Consider the following 22221-nt stretch of genomic DNA (forward strand, 5'->3'; position numbering starts at 1 on the left):
CTTATATTTTTTTATTAATTTTGTGAACGTTTACAGAGACTTGGGATTACACTTTTCTCCCTGCCCAACCTCCCCCCAACAGTTCCCTCTTCTCTTTGAAAAGTGAAAGAAAAATTCTTTCATTGTTATACAGTCCTTCCCCTAAGTCCACTTCACTATGCAGCCTTTGTTCTGGATTCCTATAATGACAATAATACCTAATCATATATACCTTTTAAAAACCGTTTTCTCCCTCATCTATTTCAATGCAGTATACATAATTTATCCCATCTTTCTCAGTCTCCTCCCAACCACGATGCCAGAACAACAACACTGTTTGCAATAGTGGCACCATGCAGTATTTGTCCTTTTGTGACTGAGATATTTCACTCAGTATAATGTCCTCCAGGGTCATCCATTTCATGAGTTCCTTGTTTTTCAATGCAGCATGGTATTCCACTGTGTGAATATACCATAGCTTCTCTATCCATGTGTTTGTTGGTGGGCACTTAGCTTGTGTACTTAGGTTGTACTTTACTGAAGAATACTTCCACATCTTTTTCCCCTGGAGAAGTTAGTGAGTTTGAACTGCCAAACTTTTGACTGACAGTCAAGCACAAATTACTGCACTACCAGGGCTCCTGTGTGTGCATGTGTATGCATCAGGAAGCTCTGGTGACTTAGTGGTAAGGGGTTGCACTGCCAACTGAAAGGCTCACAGTTTGAATCTACCAGCTCTTCCTAGGAAGAATGATGAACCGTCTTCTACCTTACAATTAATGGCCTCTTAAAACTCACTCACTGCTGGTCAGCTATGGGTCAGTTCCAACTTGACTGTGCATAACAACAATATATGTATGAAATACATTATAATCATATATATACACACACACACACACACACACACACACACACACACACACAGATAGATATACTTTAATAAAATATATTCCAGTGCTCATGTGGAATATTTCGTATACAAGGCATTGCAATTGTGTATGGCCTGTTCTTGTGTACCATCACAGCAGACCCGACGCAGAGCTAACCCACCAATGGGTTTTCCAAGGCAGTTAATTACACAGGAGGAAGTTACTCATCTTTCTCTCATGTTGCAAGTGGTAGAGTTGAAGCATGTGCCTCTGGGTTGGTAGCCCAAGTTTTTCATTCGTGTCTATTTCAACAAATCTGAATTCTGAGAATGGTTAAGTGATCAAACAGGTGAGATGCTGATATCAGTAAAATTACATATTCTTTCTAGTAGCCCCTGATAGTTAATTAGAGCTGCCAAATATCTCCTTTGTGAGATGTAGAATCATCTCTTTACACGGCTCCTGAGCATATGGATTGATGTTCCTGTTTTGATGTGTTTTTCAGGCAGTTCAGGGGACTGGTTTAGCTTTTATTGCCTTTACAGAAGCGATGACACACTTCCCAGCGTCTCCTTTCTGGTCAGTGATGTTCTTTCTCATGCTGATTAATCTGGGGCTTGGCAGCATGTTTGGAACCATCGAAGGGATCATCACACCTGTAGTAGACACTTTCAAAGTGAGAAAAGAAATCTTGACTGGTAAGTTTTGTTGTTTTTTAATTATTTAAAAAAATTACTATTTTGTGTGTATGTATCGTCAAATTGGATCTGACTGGTATGGGAGGAAATTGCCCTTTCTTCTCCAGCAGAACATCTGGTGGATTTGAACCACATACCTCTGGGATTGCAGTGAAGTTTCTTGCCACTAGGCTCCCAGAGCTCCCTATAATTTTTAAATTAAAAAAAATAATTGATTTTCATATAAGTATTCCTTTACATTCAGTTTCATTCTTTTTACATTGTATTTTATACAATATTTCATTTACATTGTGTTTCATACAATCATTCATGTACATTCTATTTTACTCTATTTTTTAAAAAAAATATTTTTGCTTAGAAAGTTCATATGCATTGTGTTTCACACTACCTTAATTCACATTGGTGGGTGGAGGGAGGGGAGAAGCAAATGGGAAGGATCTAGATGAAAATACAGGGTAATGATGGGCAAGTTCAATGGTAATTAATTTTATAAAACATAATACATGAGAATGATTGTGTGACTGGTAAGTTTTTATGGGTTTGACATCCTGTTGGACTAATAAAGGTCACTTTAACTATGGGGACTTGTAAAAGAGTGGGGGGAGAGTTACATCTTGCAATGTAAAACAAAAGTGTTTTCTTGAAATGTCACTATTATTGACACTTGGGTGTAGCCACAGAATACTAATACATGAGTTAATATAGAAATTAAAATAACTATTAATAAAGCAGTTCAGATCCATGTTTCTTGTCCAGAAAATATACAGCTGAAATTGATGAACCTAAAATCAGTTGTCATCTGCAATAGCAACTGCAGCTTAAAAGATCTGCCTTTTTTAGGCATGTGGCATCAGTAAAATGCACTGGCAGTTAATGGTAAGAAAATGAAATAACTTATCAATCTTGATGCCTATTATTAATTCAAATATCCAGGTAATTAGTAAAGAACCAATTTGGATTGTATAGTTTTTTTGTGTTGTATAATTTTTGCAGTTGAGGGATAAGAAGGAGATAAGAAAAATTTTAAAGGATTAGAAATTATAAGATTTAAGGGAATATCTTTTTTTGTAAAAAAAATATTATTACTAACAATGACAGATTTGGTAGCTAGGACTAGTTTCAGGACTAGTTCCTTTTTTTAAATACTGTATACCGGGGTATATTGTAACAGTACATAATTTATACTGGCAGATAACAGGAAAGATCTCTGATGACAGTAACATTCCAGGCTGCTCACTGAAAGTCAGCACTTCAATTACAGCCTCAGGGTAGATATTTATGAGTTGGAGCAGACTGTACTCCACTGGATATATAAATTCAGTATGTAATAGAATGAGATGTAAGTAGAAGATGCCTTGTATAACAATATATAAAAGGAGATAAAGGAAGCAGTAAGGAATCCAGTCAGATAGGAGCATAGAACACTATTGGTAAATGAAAGAAATAAGATTGAATTAAAAAAAAAATCTTTAATGCTATACAATGGTTTCTAAACATCTCAGGCTCTGTTTTTAGACCTGAGAGATTTAATAATACTTTTTATGTAAATCACTAGCAAATATATTTTTCATATCTAGTGAGATATCGGAACCTGAAGATAGGATTAAAGTCACGCAAGTGTTGAGGACTTTTGTTCATAGGGTTGCTATGAGTCGCCTATGACTCGACGACACTTAACAACAACAACAACAAGTGAGATATCTAGGGAGTTCTGATAGCCTAGAGGTAAAAAGCTGCCTCTGAAAATCTGCCGGAGGATTAACTATGGTTCAATTCTGACTCAATGGTATACAACAATAACAGTAAGATATATGCAAGGGAGCTCTTGTGGCCACTGCTACTAAGAGAAAGGTCAGCTATTTGAGCCCACCAGCAGCTTTTCGGGAGCTCTAATGGCCTAGTGGTAAGAAACTGTGCTGCAGTCCTAAAGGTGCATGGTTCAAGTCCACCAGCTGCTCTGTGGGAAAAGGATGGGCAATCTTGTCCTAGAGAAAATCTACTCCTATAAAGATAGCTGTTAGGTGTCATGGAATTAGAACCAATTCATTGCTGACCCTCCGGTGGGTTTTTGGAGGCCATGATTCACGTAAGATGAGGTTGTCCATCTTTTTCTTATAGAATAGCTGGTGAATTCAAACAGTTTAGCTTTGGCTTGATATTGCAATGGTCCAATTCTCCTTCATTATATATAATCTCTGAATTGGATTTGACTCAACAGTATAAGCTTTTATTTTTATCATTTACTTTTCTATTGGGTATGTTGTATTAAAATTTCAGCAGTTAAATATTTATACCTAAAGTCTTCCATTCAAGAAAAGGGGAAAAAAATTCCTTACCTTCCCCCCAGAAATCAGGGACTACTTCTGAATTTTCTATTACATTTTATATTGATCAATATCCCACCTGATACACAAATTATCACACATGAACCTTTGCTTCTTTCTGCAACTTCTACCTCTGTAATTATAGTAATTATAGGAGTCTTGCATAATTAAGGGAAAAGCAACTACAGAGACAAAACCTAGAAGAGTAATATATACTGTCTACCTTGAGAAGACTTATTTGCTGAAGAAAAGGGAAAGAACTGTCTTCTCCCATTTCCTATCTGTTATTGTTGTTGATTGTCAAGTAAGAATCTACCCATGACCTGTAGCTGACACCTATCCACCCCCTCTCGCACCCCTGGACAATTTTCAGAGGCACTGATTGCATAAGAAGAGATTCCCCATCTTCCTGCAGAGCAGCTGATGGATTCACATCTCCGACCTTTGGGTTGGCAATGCACTTACTTACCACTAAGCCACCAGAAATGCTTCCCCATCACCTTTGTCAGATTTGGATTTCTATTACTGACAGTGAAGTAGGACTCAAATAAAGAAGTTATTCATTGTTCTTTTGTGTCTCCAGTAGCAATGTCTGTATCACCTAGAATATATTTTTGTTTGCCTCCTACTATGAGCAATTCAAATCCACCAGCTGCTCTGTGTCAGAAAGATGGGCAGTCTCCTCCTATGTTATTTACTGCCTATGAAAACCTACCATAGTATCAGCTAAGGGCCAGTTCTGGCTTGATAATGCATAATAACATAAACATAGTGTAAGGAGGGAACCCTGTGATGTAGTTCATAGGGAGTTACACTGTTAATCAAATGGCCATTTCTCTCTGGTGGGTCTATGGGAGACAGATGGGCAATCTCCTATGTAATTTACAGCTATGGAAACGCATCAGAGGATCAGCTATTTGTACGTTCTTACTCAACAGCATTGAAAGAGAATATAATGGGAAAGTGAGAGTGACACAGACTATGGAAAAATATAGACTTATATTTCAAATATCAGCTCTGCCATTTCCAGTCTGATATTTTGGATATGTACATTTTTCGGGATAATTTTTCTCTAAGATTTTAAGATACTTCCATTAAAGTGTTTTAAAATTGAAATAAGGTAATTAAAATTTATTATGTACTCTACCAAGCACTTAACGTTTTTAATATGTAGTAGTCTACAAGTAAATGTTACTTTCTCTTTGTATGATTACAGTGTTGTATATTTAGATATGAATATGTGAAATATACATAATAGTTTGAGTGTGGCTAGGGAACCCCATGCTATTGATTCTATGAATATTGTGCTTCCCTGTCTCCATCACTTGCTTTTCTCTCCTGTTAACTCAACTTTGCTCAAAACTAGTTGGCAGAATGCAGTAATAATGTAATTTTGAGAGCTTGTCACCATGAAAGAGTAAAGTGTAATATAATTACAGACACAGGGATTCTAAAAAATCTCTAAATTTTTATATTAATCATCTAAAATGTCTTGATCTAAAATGTGTGCCTTTATTCCTTAGATTGTTGTTGTTGTTGTTGTTATTAAGTGCCGTAGAGTCGCAGGCGACTCATAGTGACCTTATGAAGGAGAGTCCTCGATGCTTGAGTGCCTTTCATCCTCTCTCCAGGTTCGTAGGGTTTCCGGAGGCAAGCTATTATGGAAGTGGATGCCACTCCTCCTTCCTTTATTCCTTAGATACCACTGGGAAATTCATTAGATATAATTCATCTTGGATGTTACTTGGATAATTTTGTTGTCCAACTCTATCATAATTAGAATCCAAACTAAATTAGTGAGGCAAATTAAAGATACAGATTTGGGTTGGTGTTGAGTTTAGGTCTGATTAAATATTTCTATTGTACTTAAAAAGAATAATATTTCAATAAAATATAATATATAAATTTTTATAAAATGATGTCATCAAATTATATATCACAGTAGTCATAGGTTGATTAAAACATTTAATATATATTCTAAGAATATAAAAGATCTTTAAAAGTGGAAATGAAACCTGGCTTAAAAGTAAATTTATTATTACAATACAATGGGGGGTTTATATATGGGGATATACTTTTAAAATTTCTTTGTTGTTGCCACATTTATTATTTCCACCTGTTAAGTAAATATCTACAGGTTTAGGGAGATGAGCTGACACACTGCCTTACAATGAATTCATACTTAAACCCAAGCACAAGTAAGCTGACTCTCAATGTCTTGTACTCTACAGTAGCAGGAAAGGTACCATATCTATGTAATTGAGTAATTTTTAAAGTTAAAGCAAAACTTAAATATAATAATTCATAATAAAGTCTAAAAGACCACTTGCATAGATACTTGTTTTCTCATTTCCTCCCTTTGTCCAGTTATTTGCTGTCTTCTGGCATTCAGTATTGGCCTGATATTTGTTCAGCGCTCTGGGAATTACTTTGTTATGATGTTTGATGATTATTCTGCTACTCTGCCTCTTCTAATTGTAGTAATTTTGGAGAATATTGCTGTATCCTATGTTTATGGCATAGACAAGTAAGTACATATGCTTTTTTGTGTTCAATTTTAATTCTTATTTTGAAACTATCAGTTGCCAATACTTATTTTTTTAAAAAAAGAAAAAAAGGATAGAGAGAAAGTTTCTGGCCACTAAATTGTGTCTTATAAGGCTTTTCTTTATTCAGTGAGTTTAATAAAATATATTCCCATATTAAATAAATAGATAGAAATGTGTAGATTATATTGTTGTTAGGTGCTATTGACTCAAGTATGAAACAGTGACCGACCCAATGAACAACAGATTAGAACCCTGTCCTATCCTCATAATTTCTGACATTCTTGAGGCAATTGTTGCAGTCACTGTGTCAGTCCATCTGGTTGAGTGTCTTCTCTCTTCCACTGAAAGATTCAACTAAAGAGATTATTGCTGCTGTGTGCTGCATGGTGTTTCATTGTGTGAATGTACCACTTTTCAATACATTTGTTTGTGGTTGGACGTCTGGGCTGTTTCCATGTTCTTACAATGGTGAATAATGCTGCCATGAACATTGGTGTACTAGTTTACATTTGAGCCTCAGTTATCATTTTCTTGGGATCTATTCCAAGCAATGGAATAGCTGGGTCATATGGAATTTTTACCTAACTTGGGAGGGACTGGAGAGCATTATGCTGAGTGAACTAACTCAGTCCCACAATGAGAAATACTGTCTATAACCATTATTGTAGTATCAGTATAAGGATCCAAGGGGGGAGTGTGTGTGGAAGAAGAGGAATGAGGATGTGCAGGTGGAGGGGTTGATTAATCATGAGGTTGTAGAATTTGGTGGTGGGGGAGAGTGGAAATAAAGAGGTGAAGATAGAGGGGTAGGGTGTTAATCCTAGGGTTGCACAATTTGATGGGTGAGTGGGGTGAAAGAAATGGGAAAGATCTTTTGTGAAAAATAATATATTCAAACTTTGTATAAGTCAGAGTAATACAAAAAAGCCTTTTAGCTGTGGTGCTGGAGAAGAGTATTGAATGTACCCTGGACTGCCAAGAAAACAGATTCATCCTGGAGAGGGTTAAACCAGGCTACTCCTTCAGGGCAAGGATTCTGGGGCTTCATCTGACATATTTTGGACATGTTGTAAGGAGAGACAGGTCCTCGGAGAGGGACATCATGCTTGGTAGGGTGGAAGGACAGCGCAGGAGGGGAAGACCCTCTATGAGGTGGATTGATTCAGTGACTGGGGTAATCGGGATGGGTGTGTCAGAGGCAGTGTGCTTGGCACAGGACAGAGCAGGGTTTAGGGCTGTTGTACATAGGGTTGCTATGAGTCGCAAACAACTCGACGGCACATAACAACAACAACAAAATAGAGTGTAGATCAGGGAGCTCTGGTAACCTAGTGGCAAGAAGCTGTGCTGCAATCCTGAAGGCTCGTGGTTCGAATCCAACAGATGCTTTGCTGGAGGAGGAGGGTCAGACGTGATTCGAGAGCACACAAATGAATTTTTTTTAAAAAAGTGTAGATCATAGTGTAATCTAAAATTCTGGAATAATTTACTCTCAGCTTCTAGTGAGTAGAACCTTGTTAAAGTACACCTAGAACTTTACTGATTTATTTTTAATTGCTGTTGTTATGTACATTTAACAAGTACAGAAGACTTGTTAAAAAGAGCACAGGCTGTGTGAGCATGGCCATATCTGACCTTTACCAACTCCACAGAGGGGAACTGTCCATGTCAACAACTGCAACGACACAAAATCAATTTCCATTAGGTCAGATATGCCCCCTCCCCCCCCACACACACTGGTGCACCTCTTTATATTATCCCAACATCAATCTTACTGCTTAACTGGGTCTAAAGTCCATTGCAATAACTCAAAGACCATATAGAACCATATTAGGGAAATCAAAGGCTATAATTCAGGTTAGTAGCAGAATACAATCCGTCAGAACAGCTTCAAAAATGTGCTTGATAACTCAGCCTTGAGTATCATGGCTATAAGGGCTATAAGCCAGTAATATGTAGCCGTCAGACTTGCTAATTATGGCTCCTTCACAGCTTGCCCCTTGTTTTCCAACAAGCTTGGGTAAAGGCTCTTACCTTTTGTTCTATGGGGGTTAGTAGTCACAAGGTCAGTTCTCTCATGTTGGGTCTCTGGTCCTCTGCTCTGGCCAAAGTTGCTGCTGCTGTAGGTCTAGCTGGTACAAGAATCTCTGGTACTGAAAGCATACACTGCATGCCTGGTTCTCCTTTACTGGTGGCAAGGTTCTCCAAATCTGCTGCTGAATATGCTCAATTTAATGGTGAGACTAGCCCATCTTCTTGTGGATTGGCAAGACTAGCAAATCCACTTCTGGGTAGGCTTACACGCTGTACCTGCATATTCCCACCCAGTCTCATGGCATAGTCTGTCATTGCTAGGAGAGCCAGTTTGAACAACAAATGCTTTTTTTTTAAAAAGAAATCTACTAGTTTATTTACGAAATTGGAATACATTGGTTTTAATAACATATTCTTTCCATTTCCCTCACTGCACCATCCATCAAATTATACAACCCCATGATTAATGCCCCCTCCACCTACACATCCTAAACACTCTGCTTTCCAACTTGTCCCACCCCTCTTGGATGCTTATACTCATTCTACAATACTGGTTTTATACAGTATTTATCCTTGTGGGACTGAGTTAGTTCATTCGGCTTAATGTTCTCCATTCCCTCCCAAATTAGACAACAATTAGGCAAAATCATTGCTCCTGCATGCTGCCTAGTATTCCATTGAGTGAATGTACCATAATTTCTCAATCCACTTGTTTGTGTTTGGACATTTGGACTGTTTCCATGTTTTTGTGATGGTGAACAATTCTGCTATAAACACTGGTATATAGATTTCCATTTTTGCCTCAGTTCTCATTTTCTCAGGGTATATTCCAAGTAGTGGAATAGCTGAGTCATATGGAATTTCTATGTCTAGCTTTTTGAGGAAGCACCAAACTACCTTCCAGAATGGTTGTACCATTTTACAATCGCACCAAAAATGTTTAAGGGTTCCTTTCTCGCTGCATGCTCTCCAACATTTATTATTTGCTGTCCTGTTAACCTTTGCCACTATTAACATCACATCTTACAGAAAGAGATTCCAAGTGGCTAGTTTGTTACACATTAAAACAGTAGCATACCTGAGATTCATACCAATTCACTAAATTCTATGTTTTAATTGCTTTACTAAGTAGTTTTATGATGGAGCTGTATCATAATACAAATGTATTAGGAAAAGTTGGGGAAATTATATATTCTGCTATGAATATGTCACCAGAGAAGTGCTAGATCATAAGAAATAATTATAAATAAAAGAAAAATACTTTAGAAGTGGTTAAATTAATTGAAAGGAACAAAAATGGCTAATTTTTAAGAGATTTAGAAGATGAAGCTAAAAAGAAGAAATATTAAATAGAAATTAAGCGAGACACGTTAATGGGGTAGTGCATACTGTGCCAGATTGTTAATCTAAAGCTTGGTAGTTCAAGTCCAGTGCCATTCTATAGAAAATAAAATGGACAATCTTATTAGATTTACAGTCTTTGGAACTTGCAGGGAGTTTTAGTGTCTAGTGGTAAGAAACTGCTCTGCAATTCCAAAGGCACATGGTTTGAAATCACAAGATGTTCCATTGGAGAGAGATAGACAGTCTCTTCCTGTGTGATTTACTATCTCTGAAAGCCTGCTGAAGGATCAGCTATTGGTTGGTTCCAACTCCATGACACACAACCACAGGAACCTAATGTAAGGTTCCTATGACTCACAATTAAGCAATTCAATGTAGTGGGTTCAAGTAAACATATTTTGCTCAAGTCAACAAAATATAAGTTTAGAATAATAATTTCTGAAATATTAAATACTATAACATATAATGGCACTATAGAACATAAAGTAGAAATATCAGATCTAGGAAGCTCTCCATGGCCTAGGCAAGAAGCTGCATTGTAATTCCAGAGGCTTGCAGTTCAAATCCAACAAATGCTACACTGGAAAAGGAGGGACAATCTCCTCCTGTACCAGTCAGATCTGATTTGGTGGCACACACACACAAATAATAAAATAAAATAAAAAAATTAAAAGATTTTTTAAATTAAAAAAAAAGAAACATCCGCTGTACTAGGAGTAACTATATAATTTTTTCCATTGCATTTTTCTTTGCATTTTCGTTAGCAAATCAAACAGTTGTTAAAAATTTCTTATTTCACCTATTATTTTTCATCAGAGAGAAAAAACTTACCATCTCATTATTCAGACATATTTTAATCAAAGTTTAAAAAAAGATGTATCTTCTTGCTGCCTTTATGAGAATTTTTTGTGAAAGTAAAGAAGTTAAAAAATTAAACATTTTGCTTGTTGTAAAAAAACCAAACAAACAATGAAATACTAGAATTTAAGGAACATTTTTGGATGTATGAAACAACTCGCATTTTTGAAAAGACAAGAGATGTATTTGGAAACGTGAGCGTAATTGCTGACATCAGGGGATAGTGTAGCTAGAATATTACCTTAAAGGATAATAATAATAAAAGTAAAAAAAGATGCATTTAGGCAAAAACAAAAAGAAAAGTCATTTATAAAAGATATTAACAGAAGGAGCTCCGGTAACCTAGTGACAAGACGCTGCACTGCAATCCTAGAGATACACGGTTCAAATCCACCAGATGCTCTGCTGGAGAAGGAGGGGGCAATCTCCTCCTGTACCAGTCAGATCTGATTTGACAGTACACATAAAAATAATACAATAAAAAAAAATATTAACAGATGGAACTTCCCGATTAAAACAAGCTTGGAAGCAGGAGTGGCATCCACTTCTGAAAAGGCTTGCCTCCGGAAACTATGAACAATTGCTCAGGCCTTTTGTTCATAGGGTCATTATGAGTGGTCTATGATTCGACGGCTCCTAACAACAACATCAACAACTTTTTATTTAGGCATATTAACAATACAGAAGGAAATAAATTGTAAGTCCCAGATTTAAAATTCAACCAGCCAGTTTTAATGTGTGAATGTTTTAGTTTGGTTAAATATTGTAAAAACAGCAAGAGTTTGGATAATACAAACTAGTTGAATAATGAATGTTGTTGAAAAAATTTTTACTAAGATAAAAAAAATGAGGTCACCAATTTTTAATGTTTATAAATTTTAAATTCCTGGAATAGAAAGTTATCAGAAGGAGGGGACTTTTCCAGCAACAATGGCAGAACTTAATAGGGCAGCACACAACAAATACTGATAAGGTTGTGGAGAGACTGGAACTTTTATTCACTGCTGGTGGGACGGTAAAATGGTTCAACCACTATGGAAGGTGGGCTGGCATTTTCTCAAAAAGTTAGAAATAGAAATATCTTTTGACTTAGCAATTCCATTACTGGAAATACACTTTAAAGAAACCAGAGCCACAACTTAAGCAAATGTATGCACACCTATGTTGATTGCTGCATTACTCACAATAGCAAAAAGATGGAAGCAACCCAAGTGCCCATCAACAAATGAATGGATAGAAAAACTGGTACATTCACACAATGGAATATTACACAACACTGAGAAATAATGAAATAGTAAAACTACTTGAGGGCATTATCTAAGTGAAATATTGAAGTCACATAAAGATAAATACTGCGTAGCACTGCTGTTATAAAATAGGACATATGTGGGAGTTGTTGCAGAGGGAGTGGGGAAAGACTGGATAGGTAATAAATACTGAATTAAAAAACTGAGGGAAGAACTGTCTGAAAGGAATATGCGCTTATACATTTTATGTATGAGAACAATGTGTAATGAGGGGTGCATTGTGGGGTCGGCTGGAGAAGTGTGGAGGTGGATACAATGTGAAGCAATGAATAAAAAAAAAAAGGAAAACCAGAGGATAATAGTGGTAAGTTAGAAAAAAAGGCGGGGTCAGGGGGAAGGAGGAGACTTTTCAATAATTAGCCTAAGAGGATGTTTAGGAGATATAGGTCCTTGGAGAAGGATATCATGCTCAGAAGGGTGGATGGACAAAGCAGGAGAGGAAGACCCCGGATGAGATGGACTGATACTGTAACCGGGGCAGTGGGGTTTGGTGTGTCAGAATTAGGATAGAGAAGGGATCAGAGCTGCTGTATATAGGGTTGCTATAGGTTACAGGCGACTCAAAGGCACATAACAACAATATCAATACCTGGCAATTACAGTATTTACCTCATTTGATTTCATAAATATTCTTGTAATTTTCATTGAAAAGTGACTTGTTGATTCAGTGTAAAATATCATGGATTTTCATGGCTAACTTTCTGTTAATCCATTGATGTATCATATGTGTTTGTAAGATCTAGAAATGCTAACTAAAGCAATAATGAAATATTTTCTTTTTATTTAGGTTTATAGAAGACCTCAAGGACATGCTGGGCTTTTCACCCAACAGATATTACTACTATATGTGGAAATATCTTTCTCCTTTAATGTTATTATCATTGCTAGTAGCTAGTGTTGTGAATATGGGATTAAGTCCACCTGGCTATAATGCATGGATTGAAGATAAGGTAAAATACAAAACATGAAAGTTAAATAAAATATATACATATATATTCGACATACATACACACTTATAGCTGCTGTTATGTGCCATTGAGTTGCCTGTGACCCATAGTGTCCCTATGTACAGCAGCTCTGAACCCTCCCCTCTCCTGAACTAGTCTCACTAATTCTGACACACTCTCTGCCAATGCTCCAATTACTGTATCAATCCATCTCTTCTGACTCTCCCTCTCCTACACTGTCCCTCTACCCGTCCGAGCATGATGTCCTTCTTCAAGGACCAGTCCCTCCTGGCCACGTACCCAGAGTCCGTGAGACGGAGCTTCAAAATCCTAACCTCCAAGGGGAGCATATACACACATAGGTCTTACTTTTTCCTTTATTTATTTGTTTTTGCTCTTTAATGAATAGTGTTACTTTTATTTAAGAACTTTAGATTTATATTTTGTGCCCAGGATACCTATGAATTTCTTTATAATCACTTATTTCTTCAATACATTGGAAAAATTAGCCTTGTTCTCGTGAGCATAGTTTTATCCATCTTAGCATAGATGATTTAATAATTATTAGGCCTTTTACTTCAAAAATGTCGGTTAAATTTCCAGGACTATTTTTTCCTCCGATGTAAATGTGCAAAGAGCTGGGTTAGAAAATCAAAAGGGCTGAACTCGCTCAGCCTTTTTAAGCTGAAGGAATTGAAACACAAATTCAAGCCATGAGTGGTAATACTTAAGGATGCTTTGGGTGGAGTGTTAAATGATCCAAGAAGCATTAAAAGAAGATGGAAGGGGTATACAGAGTCACTATACCAGAAGGAATTGGCTGACTTCTAGAAGAGTTTCATGAAATGACGTATGAGCCTTTGGTGATGAAGGAGGAAGTTCAAGTTGCTCCGAAAGAATTGGCCAAAAACAAGATTCCAGGAGTTGATGGCATATCAATTAACATATTTCATCAGACAGATGCTGCACTGGATGTACTCACTAAGTTGTGCCAAGAAATCTGGATGACAGCCAGCTGACCAACTGACTGGAAGAGATCAATATTTGTTCCCAATTGAAAGAAAGGTGACCCGACAAAGTGCAGAAATTATTAAACAATATCATTACTATCACATGCAAGTCAGATTCTGCTGAAAATTATAAAAAACGACTGGAGCAACATGTCAACAGATAACTGCCAGATGTGCAGGCTGGGTTTAGAAGAGGTCGTGGTACTAGGGATATTATAGCAAATGTTAGATGGATCTTGGGAGAAAGCAGAGAGTACCAGAGGAATGTCTATCTTTGCTTCATTGACTATGTAAAGGTTTTTGATTGTGTGGATCACAACAAGCTATGGCTGACTCGGAGAAGAATAGGAATCCCAGAACATTTGATCGTGCTAATGTAAAACCTATACTTGGACCAAGAGGCAGTTGTCAGAACAGAGCAAGGGAACACTGCATGGTTCAAAATCAAGAAAGGGGTCCAACAGGGATGTATTTTGTCTCCATACATTTTCAATCTGAAAGCAGAACAGACCATTCCGGCTGCTGGGCTGTACAAGGAGGAATGTGGCATCATGACTGGTGAAGATTTATCAGTAATCTCTGCTATGCAGATGACATATCCCGGCTTGCTGAAACTGAGGAGGACATGAAGTGCTTGTTGCAGAAGGTCAAGGACTGCAGCCATCAGTATGGATTGAAGCACAACATCAAGAACAATGATTCTCACCACTGGGCCAATTGATAGCATCAGTATGAATGGTAATAATATTGAGATAGTTTAACAGTTTTAGTTTGCTTGACTCCACAGTCAACACTCTTGGTAACAGCAGCCAGGAAATCAAGAGACAGATTGCATTGTGAAAGTCAGCTGTCAGGGACCCCTCCAGGGTACTGAAGAGCAAAATGTCAGGCTGGAGACCAAGGTACACCTGATCTGGGCTATCATCTTCACATTTGTGTGCTATGCATTGGAGAGTTGGACAGTAACTAGGAATGATAGAGAATTGATGCCTTTGAGCTGTGGTGCTAGAGAAGAGTACTGAATATACCATGGACTGCTAGGAAAACAAACAGGTTTGTCCTGGAGAAGGTGAAGCCGAGCTGCTCCTTGGAGTCAAGGATTCTGAAGCTTCGTCTGACATACTTTGGGCATGTTGCAAGGAGGGATCAGTCCTTGGAGAGGAACATCATGTTTGGGAGAGTGGAGGGACAGTGCAGGAGAGGAAGACCCTCAATGACTTGGATCAATTCAGTGATTGGGGCATTGGGAGTAGGTGTTTTGAAGACAATGAGATTGGCACAGGATAGAACAGGATTTAGGGTTTTTCTACACTGAGTCGCAAGTGACTCGATGGCACATAACAACAACAATTTATTAATACTAATAAATATTAATTATAGCCTAGAACCCATGTAATAGTAAAATATGCATTTACCATGGTGATAATATTTAAGATAAGTATATATTGAAGTAAAGTTTTAACAGTAAGTATTTTAGTAATGTTATTTCAGTTTTCTTCAAGCCAATTAACTGCAAAATAATGTGATCACAAGAGATATTAGCTAATTATAGAAATAATTCTTTTTCTTTGGCATCCCTAATCTTTAACTGTTTCTTGGCTAATCCTTTGATACAATGACTTAACCAAGGCATAAACAAGCCTGGTATCTCTTACAGAAATCTTAGGGCCAGAGTGATGTAAGAATTTAGATTTTTTTGAAAGATAACACATGTGGTGATAAGAATCTGCGTTGCAATGCCAAAGGTGTGTGGTTTGAATCCACCAGCTGCTCCATGGGAGAAGGATGGGAAGTCTCCTTCTGTGTGCTTACTACTTCAGATAACCTGCTGGAGGGTCAATTCTGACTCTATGGTATACAACAACAACAATTTAGTAACAGACTTCCCCAAAATTTAGTGAACAAAAACAGCAGTAAGTTATTAATTTCCTACTCTTATGGGTAAGCTAGGCAATTCTAGTGACGCCTACCTTGGACTAATATGTACAGTTGTGGGTCAGCTGTGAGCACTGAAACCACTTGGCATATCTCTATGGGTAGTCTTTCCTTCATGGCTTAACACCATCATGTATGCAAGACAGCATTCTAAGAGAACAGAGATGGAACTTTTAAGGCTTTGGAAGCTTTGTAAAAGCTTTTTATGCTTTTGGAAGTCATTTGGTATTACTTTTGGTGGGTAAGGAGTTGTGCTGCCAACCTAAAAGCAAGTAGTTCAAATCCACCAGTTGTTCTCTGGATTAAGATGAACAACAGTCTCTTGTTCGATTTACAGCGTGTGAAAACCCACTGCAGGGTCAGTTACGTGGCACTTTGTTTTAATTATTTCTACTGAATTCTTTCTGGTCAAAGCAAGTCAGAAAGCCACCCTAAATTCCTTGATTACAAATTTGATATAAATAATGAAGTTTTCATAAATGCTCATTTAAAAATACATTATTGATACTTATTATTTTCTCTCACAGGCATCTGAAGAATTTCTGAACTATCCAACATGGGGATTAGTTGTCTGTATCTTGCTAATCATCCTGGCCATACTCCCTGTCCCAGTGGTCTTCATTATTCGTCGCTGCAACCTCATAGATGATAGTTCTGGTAACTTAGCCTCCGTGACCTATAAGAGAGGAAGGGTCCTGAAAGAGCCTGTTAACTTAGAAGGAGATGATGCAAGCCTTATTCATGGAAAGATTCCAAGTGAGATGTCCTCTCCAAATTTTGGGAAAAATATTTATCGAAAACAGAGTGGATCACCAACTCCAGATACTGCTCCCAATGGACGGTATGGGATAGGGTACTTGATGGCAGATATGCCAGATATGCCTGACATGCCAGAATCTGACTTGTAGCTGGAGAAAGATAGCAGCAAGTTTTCTTTGGTTCATTTTTATCACTGAACATTGGCTCTATTAAGAGAAGCATTAGGCTTCACTTATCAGAGGGCGATCTCAGGTGTTCCATGGCTGTGATCTTTAATCCTAACAGTGTATGTACATTCAACTAGAGCATTCCTTCAGATTCTTTGGTTTACATTTCAGCTGAAAGGATTACAAACAGCTTACAATTACTGAGGTCCATGTTTGTCAAGATTTTTTAAAGTTCTTTCAGTGTATTTTCAACTATTTCTATCTCTTCAAAAAACACAACAAAACAGGTATTACCTCAGTTTCTAATAATTTCTAGATTTAATATTTAGTATTGGCAGTTAAAAAATGGTATACCTTAAAGTTTATAAGCTTACCTTCAGGTTAACCCCCAGTATTACACGGATCAGTTCTGTAAGTTCATGCCTCTCAGCACATTTTCATGAATATATTGTGTAGATAGGCTCTACTTACTTTGTGAGCATTGATACCTTCTTAGGCAATTAGTGAAGAAATTTGCAAAATATTTTCTTATGTTATAGCTGTGTGGAGCAATAGTATCAAAGAACAAGAGGCACTAATGCTGGGAAGAGAAGTTCGATTCAGAGGTGACTGGGGATCATGTGAGTGGTAGCAGTGTATTTTGTGTAAAATATATGTGTGAAAGTAATCTAAGAGTAAGTTACTCAGCACTCTCAAGAATTATGCAGATTTTGCATTTTTCAATGCCATGTGCCTAAAAACCTACTTGATATTCATTGTGGTTCTGAGATTACTTAGAGTATATTTATATAATATACTTACAATGTACATAGATGTATATTAGTACTCTTAAGTACTGACTTGAAAACTTGAAGCAAGATAGCATTTTATTTCATATCTTTCTGTTTTGCTTCTGTTTTATGCAAACCTAAATCCTTTTTTTAAGTGATTGTTAAAATTGTATGGCATTACATTTTACTCTCTGAATAAACAAGGTTTAAAATTATTTGGTTTTATATTTTTACTGTATCATATCCATCAAAGTATCTTGTTTTACTCATCATTGAGGAACTTCCTAGCAATTAATCATCAAAGTATAATGTATTAACAAAATAGAGGACATACTTATCAAACCTCAGCATTTTAAGTATAATTCCACTACTGAAAGAGTTTACGGATTTTATTGTAATGTCCATCAATGTAATATTTTATATCTACACAATTTTAGCATTTCTTTAATACACAATATTTAAACATTTATATCACTCAGAAACTAAGCATTACACCAGTTTCCTTTCTTACTTCCCTCCTAGGCACACTTTTCCCACTCTGGAACTTAATGATCTTACAAACGTCTTAACATCTTTGGGCATGCAATACTTCTATATTTTCTCTATGGCATGTTCTTCAAATAGCAACTTATATTTGATGGTATTTTATGTTAAGACACAAAGATACGTGTCATTATCTTCTCATCTGATGCAATATTGCCTTTTAAAAGCAAGTTCCAATATTGCAGTTTGTCTCCTTGTCAGCCTTTATCATTATAATGCATTGCTAAACAACACCATCCTTCATTGCTCCTTTTCTTGTCATTCATTACCTGGAGTTTCTGTATCTGCCCTTGACTTGGGAAGGAGTTTCCACATGTCCTTTTACACAGTAATAAGAGCAATCAGGAAGTGGAACCAAGAAGCTGAGTAATGCTGGGCAAATGGATGCTGAAAAGAGATTAGGGGCTTCCCCTCAGGACTGGCAGAGTAAGATTCTCTTTCCTACAGTCTGTGCCCTGAATTCAGACTTCTAGACTCCTAGCCTTAGGAATCCTGATGGTACAATGTACAAGTGCTTACCTGCTAACCAGAAGGTTGGGAGTTCAAACCCCAAGCAGATCCACAGTAGAAAATAAATCTGTTGACTTTCTCAAGGCCCAGTGGTGAAAATCTTTATTTTGTTGATGTTGAGCTTCAATCCATATTGAAGGCTGTAGTCCTTGACCTTCTACAAACAAGGGCCTCCTCAGTTTTGACAAGCAGGTTTGTGTCATCCGCACGACACAGATTGTTGATGACTCTTCCACCAATCCTGATGCCACATTCCTCCTCATATAGCACAGCATCCCAGATGATCTGTCCTGCATACAGATAAAAAGGTATGGATAAAGAATGATGCCCTTCCCAATTTTGAACCATGAAGTGTCTCCTTGCTCTGTTCTGACGACTGCCTCTTGGTCCAAGTATAGGTTTCACATAAGCACAATCAAATGTTCTGGGATTCCTATCCTTCTCAGAGTCAGCAGCAATTTGCTGTGATCTACACAGTCAAAAACTTTTGCATAGTCAATGAAGCACAGAAAGACAGTCTCTGGTACTCTGTTTTCTGCCAAGATCCATCTAACATTAGCTATAATATCCCTAGTACCACAACCTCTTCTGTTCTCCATATAGATTGAAAAGATATCCCTAACACATTCCCTTCCTGATTTTGGACCACACAGTGTTTCCCTGCCCTGTTCTGATGAATGATTCCTGGTCCAAGTATAGGTTTCACATAAGCACAGTCAAGTGTCCTGGGATTCCCATCCTCTGCAAGGTTAATCACAATTGTTGTGACCCACACACTCAAATGCCTTTCCATAGTCAATGAGACACAGAGATATACTTCTGGTACAATAGAGTACACATAAAGTAGAATAAAAGAGATGGCAACTGAGACTGAGTTCTCAAATTTGAAAACACAAAGAAGGAAGAACAGTTGTAAGCAGAAACTAGTGATTGGAATGTGGAAGGTAAGAAACATGAATGTATAAAAACTAGACATCGTTAACAAAGAACTGGAACACATAAATATTGACATATTAGGTACTGGATAAATGATATGGATTGTCTTGGGACATTTTTTTAATCAGATGATCATATGATCTATTATGCTACAGATAAAAAGGTCAGCCAAAACTAGGTCACTTTCATAATTACAAAGTTCATTTCTAGATCCATCTTGAAATACAATGTTGTGAGTGACAGGATAATATTCATGCACATAACTGTTAATACCACTATCATTCACATTTATACACCAACAACTAGAGCCAAAGAGGAGGAAATAGGTTATTTCTACCAAATTTTGCAGTCATAATAGAACATGCAATCACGTAATAATAATGGGTGACTGAAATGCAAAAGTTGGGAACTAGGAGGAAGGATCAGTTATGTGGAAACATGGACTTGGTGACAGAAATGAGGCTGGGGATAGTATGACAGAATTAGTGATTTGTTCATAGCAAATACCTTTTATAAGAAACATAAATGCAGGCTATATGCATTGATTTTTACCTGATGGTATGCATAGAAATAGAATTGATTTCATCTGTGGAAGGAATCATTGGAGAAGTTTAATATCAGCAATGATAACTAGGCCAGGAGCTGATTGCAGAACAGAACATCAAATACTCATATGTAAGGTCAAATTAAAGTTAAAGCCAAATCCACAGGAACCAAAATTTGACGTTGAGTCTGCCCCGTCTGAAATTAAAAATCAACTCAGGAAAAGGTTTGCGGCCTTGAACACTAATAAGTGAAAAACAGATGAGCTGTGGAAGGATAATCCATGAAGAATGCAAAAGGTCACTACAAAAACAGAAGAAAATGACTAGACCAAAATGGATGTCAGAAGAGACTCTAAATATTACACTAGAACACCAAGAAGCCACAGCAAAGGAAAGAAAGCAAGAAGTTAAGGAGCTGAATAGAAAATTTCAGAGGGCAGCACAGGAAAACAAAGCAATGTATTATAATGATATGTGCAAAAAAACTAGAGTCCAAAAATAAAACGTTCCAAATTTGTTCTGCATTTCTTATGCTGTAGAAACTAAAAACAAACAACAACAACAACAAAAAAACCACAAAAAACAAATTCAAGGCTCAAGTTGTAATACTTAAGGATGTTATGGGCAGAATATTGAATGATCCAGAAAGCATTAAAAGAAGATTGAAGGTGTATACAGAGTCACTGTGCCAAAAAGAACTTGCTCACACAGAAGAATATCAAGAAAAAATGTATAATCAAGAGGCGATCATGATGGAGGAAGTTCAGGCTGCTCTGAAGAACTTGGAAAAATAAAGCCCCAGGAATTGATAGAATACCAATTTACATATTTCAACAAACAGATACTGCCCTGGGTGTGCTTACCAGGTTGTGCCAAGAAATCTGGAGGACAACTACCTGGCCAACAGATTGTAAGAGATCCATATTTTTTTCCATTAAAAAAAAAAGGGTGACTTGATAGTGTGAGAAAATTATCATACAATATCACATGCAAGCAAAAAACTACTGAAGATTATTCAGAAATGATTGGAATAGTAAATTGACAGACAACTACCAGAAATACAAGCTGGGTTCAGAAGAGGCTGTGACACTAAAGACATTATCACTAATTTCAGATCAATCTTGCCAGAGAGCTCTTAGTCCTGCCAATTGTGGCTTTCTTTGTGGTCCTTAAGTAAATTCAGGAGAAGGCTAGTAGCTCTGGTTCCTTGTGATAGCAGTCCCAAGATCAGTTCTGTCTCATGTTGGGATCCTAGTTCTCTACTGTGGCTGCTGCTACAAATCCAATCTGAGTTGCTCGAGAATTTAAGGACACATACTCTTCATGCTGTTTCTTCTTTGCTAATGGTGAGATTCCCAGTTTCTAATGTTGAATCTGCTCAATTTAATGGCAAGACTAGCCATTCTGCTTGTAAATAAATAAACATCCCCTCATACCCATCTATATGGAAAAGTCAAAGACAATGTCTAGGAAAGCCATTTTAAACAAGAAATCCTTGATATTGCAAGAAAAGTAGTATGAACAGAGACAACTCTGATGCACTCTTCCTCTGATTTTAAACCATGAAATATCACCAGCAGTCTATTTGAAAGACTTCATCTTAGTCTATATACAGGTTCCACATGAGCACAATTAATTTTCTGGAATTATTACTCTTTACAGTATTGTTCATGATTTATCTGTTCCACATGAACACCGTTGTACAGTCAACAACTCAGTAGTTAACATCTTTCTAATATTCTTTATTTTCAGCCTAGATAGATGTGACATCAGAGATAGTACCCTTTATTCCATATCCTCTTCTGAATCCACATTGATTTTTTTTGTATTTCCATGTCAACATAGTGCTAAATTCATTTAAAAATTATATTCAGTATATTTTACTTGTGTATGACATTATTAGCATTTTTAAATAATTACTGTGTTCTATTGGATCACAGTGTTTTGAATGGGTACAATTAAGGATCTCTTTAAGCCATTTGAATGAGTTACTGTCTTCCAAATTCTTTATTTTAGATGAATGTGTACTTCCAACATTACACCTGCTTGTTGAAAATTATAGTTTCTATTATTTCCATTCCTGGAGTCTTGATTTTTGCCAGTGTCCTAGGTCTAGGTTGGATTTATTCTTTAATAC

At 36.9% G+C, this 22221-nt stretch overlaps 1 protein-coding gene across 1 annotated transcript in view; it reads left to right on the plus strand.

Moving 5' to 3' along the window:
• Positions 1-17762, plus strand: part of SLC6A15 (solute carrier family 6 (neutral amino acid transporter), member 15) — a 74987-nt gene extending 57225 nt beyond the window's left edge. The window contains exons 9-12 of the mRNA XM_006882533.1: positions 1354-1546; positions 6238-6397; positions 12750-12912; positions 16382-17762. Of these exons, the coding sequence (XP_006882595.1) occupies positions 1354-1546; positions 6238-6397; positions 12750-12912; positions 16382-16762 (897 nt within the window). The 3' untranslated portion in view covers positions 16763-17762. The remainder of the gene's footprint in view (positions 1-1353; positions 1547-6237; positions 6398-12749; positions 12913-16381) is intronic.
• The last annotated feature ends 4459 nt before the right edge of the window (positions 17763-22221 follow it).

The sequence above is a fragment of the Elephantulus edwardii genome, unplaced genomic scaffold (assembly GCF_000299155.1).
Source record: "Elephantulus edwardii isolate Elephantulus edwardi_28Jun2011 unplaced genomic scaffold, EleEdw1.0 scaffold00021, whole genome shotgun sequence".
NCBI classification, from domain to species: domain Eukaryota; kingdom Metazoa; phylum Chordata; class Mammalia; order Macroscelidea; family Macroscelididae; genus Elephantulus; species Elephantulus edwardii.